The 2,500-nt window shown below is 46.2% G+C and overlaps 1 protein-coding gene across 4 annotated transcripts in view; it reads left to right on the top strand.

Moving 5' to 3' along the window:
* The window catches only part of LOC106608359 (HBS1-like translational GTPase), an 8,786-nt gene that overhangs the window by 5,958 nt on the left and 328 nt on the right, over positions 1–2,500 (top strand). For all 4 annotated transcript variants that reach the window (XM_045721207.2, XM_082977102.1, XM_045721206.2 and 1 more), the window contains one exon: positions 1–2,500. This exon is cut by the window's left edge and continues 267 nt beyond it; it is cut by the window's right edge and continues 328 nt beyond it. In XM_045721207.2, coding sequence (XP_045577163.2) covers positions 1–1,196 — 1,196 coding nt within the window. In that variant the 3' untranslated portion in view covers positions 1,197–2,500.

Raw genomic sequence — 2,500 nt, 5'->3', positions numbered from 1 at the left:
TCCCCTCACTGTCCTCATCTCCACTGGCTGCTCTTTCTGGCCTCTCATTGGGCACTCTAGCGTTGTTAAACTCTAACTCCGCCCCCATTGCTACAAGTCCCCCCGGCCTCCTTGCCTCCTCTTTGAGTAGCTTGTCTTTAGGCAACTCCAAACTGACAGCTCCGGGCGCCAATATGGCCCCTCCCTCCTTCGTCAGCCTGAGCTCCGTCCTCCAGAGCAGCCGACCAATGGAGATAGGGTCTGGGGGAGGGGCTAAGGGAGCGGATCCCAAAGGAAGCCCGTCATTGGCTGAGCTGATCCAGGAACATTCCAACAGCAGCCCCACCTTCTACAGAACACTCCCCGGTCTCCACGGGAACGGCTCAATCCCCATTGCTCACGGCAACACAACTCGGTCCGCCGTCGGACCAGCGCCAGCTCTCACACGTTCCCCGTCCCAACTCCAACAATCCTCAGGACCTCTGAACACACACTGTTCCCCCCAGACCCATATCGCGACAACACCAGAACCTCACATCCTCTCTCTGTCTCTGGTACCAGCAGCAGACCCAAATGAGGTAGTACCACCACCGGGCCTACTGGGGGAGCTCTCTCAACTAGCCTCTCAGCGCCGCAACAGAACATCCTCCGACACCCCACCATCAGTCTCCCTCGCCGCACTCCTGTCACCAGGGAAACCACAGCCAAGAAGTATCCGAGAGGGTGGAGTCGGAGACGAACCCTGCCCTCTTTTACCACCCACTCCCCTGAGTCTCCACCCACCGTGGGGCGATCAGATTGTTGATCTAAGCTCGCTCATGGCCCAGTCGTCCAACGGTGGTGGGTCGTTTGCGAGTCGCCATGACAAAGGCCTCTCCTCGCCGTCCGAGGTCGCCGTGCGGTCAGACCACCACCGCCACGGTTCCTCTGTGTTCGCTCGGCCGTCCGTCTTCGCCCTGACCCTGTCGGTGCGTGCGCCCAGCCGGGGGATGATGAAGAGGAGGAGGAGGATGATGATGATGATGAAGGCTGTGGGAGATCTGAGGTTAGAGGTCAGAGGAAGGGGTCACCCGGCGTTTCTGTACGGAACACAGACCCAGCTGGTCAAAGCTAAAGAACAGACGCCCCTCTTACCCATAACCCCTTTCACCTTCGACACGCCCTCCCCCGACGACGTCGTACGAGCCAATCAGAAGAAGGCCTTCACCCGCGAGTAAAGGAAGTGGACTGTCTGTCGCTAGGCTACGCCCCAAATGGCACCCTATTTAGTGTATTACTTTTGTCTCTGTTTTAAAAGTAGTGCACTGTACAGGGAATAGGGTGCCATTTGGGACATGGGATTGAAGAACAACAACGGGGCAGTTGGAGGTTTTATAAAAGAAAGGAATTTTTTTTTTTAAACGTCTGTTTTTAAATTCCTCTGAGAGTTGTTGTATTAAAAAATATAAAAGCGTTTTTTTTTTCTACTGTAGGCTAGGTAAGATTTAGCTCCCATTTGATTTGGATAGTCCAGATAGTCCATCTGTAGATGGTCATGCTATCTACAAAACTCTTTGTTGATAAGCAACTGTTTGCTAAAGTTACGGTTAGGATTAGAATAAGGATTAGGATTAGAATAAGGGTTAGGATTAGAATAAGGGTTAGGATTAGAATAAGGATTAGGGTTAGGATTAGGATTAGGATTAGAATAAGGATTAGGATTAGAATAAGGATTAGGATTAGAATAAGGGTTAGGATTAGAATAAGGATTAGGATTAGAATAAGGGTTAGGATTAGAATAAGGGTTAGGATTAGAATAAGGGTTAGGATTAGAATAAGGATTAGGATTAGAATAAGGATTAGGATTAGAATAAAGGTTAGGATTAGAATAAGGGTTAGGATTAGGATTAGAATAAGGGTTAGGATTAGAATAAGGGTTAGGATTAGAATAAAGGTTAGGATTAGAATAAGGGTTAGGATTAGAATAAAGGTTAGGATTAGAATAAGGGTTAGGATTAGAATAAGGGTTAGGATTAGAATAAGGGTTAGGTTTAGGGTTAGAATAAGGTTTAGGTTTAGGGTTAGAATAAGGGTTAGGATTAGAATAAGGATTAGGATTAGAATAAAGGTTAGGATTAGAATAAGGGTTAGGATTAGAATAAGGGTTAGGATTAGAATAAGGTTTAGGTTTAGGGTTAGAATAAGGGTTAGGTTTAGGGTTAGAATAAGGTTTAGGTTTAGGGTTAGAATAAGGGTTAGGATTAGAATAAGGGTTAGGATTAGAATAAAGGTTTAGGATTAAGATCAGTAGATAGTTGGCATGTTGCTGATCTTTATCTGGTCTACAGACTCTCCAAATGAAGTGTTACCAAGAGCTTTTGTACATATTATACTTTTGATTCGTCTGGTTTTTTTGGCTGATTTTTATTGGATTTTGTATGATTCTGTCATCTTTTTTTAAGGTGCATCTCTGTTTTAGCAGTGGCTCTTTTCTAGAAAGATGAGAAGTCCCTTCATTTTTCGAAAGAAAGAAAGAGAGAGA

Source organism: Salmo salar, chromosome 06, assembly GCF_965601325.2.
Source record: "Salmo salar chromosome 06, fSalSal1, whole genome shotgun sequence".
Lineage (NCBI taxonomy): Eukaryota > Metazoa > Chordata > Actinopteri > Salmoniformes > Salmonidae > Salmo > Salmo salar.
The sequence above is the reverse complement of the archived record's forward strand: the minus strand, read 5'-3'. Positions and strand labels throughout refer to the sequence as shown.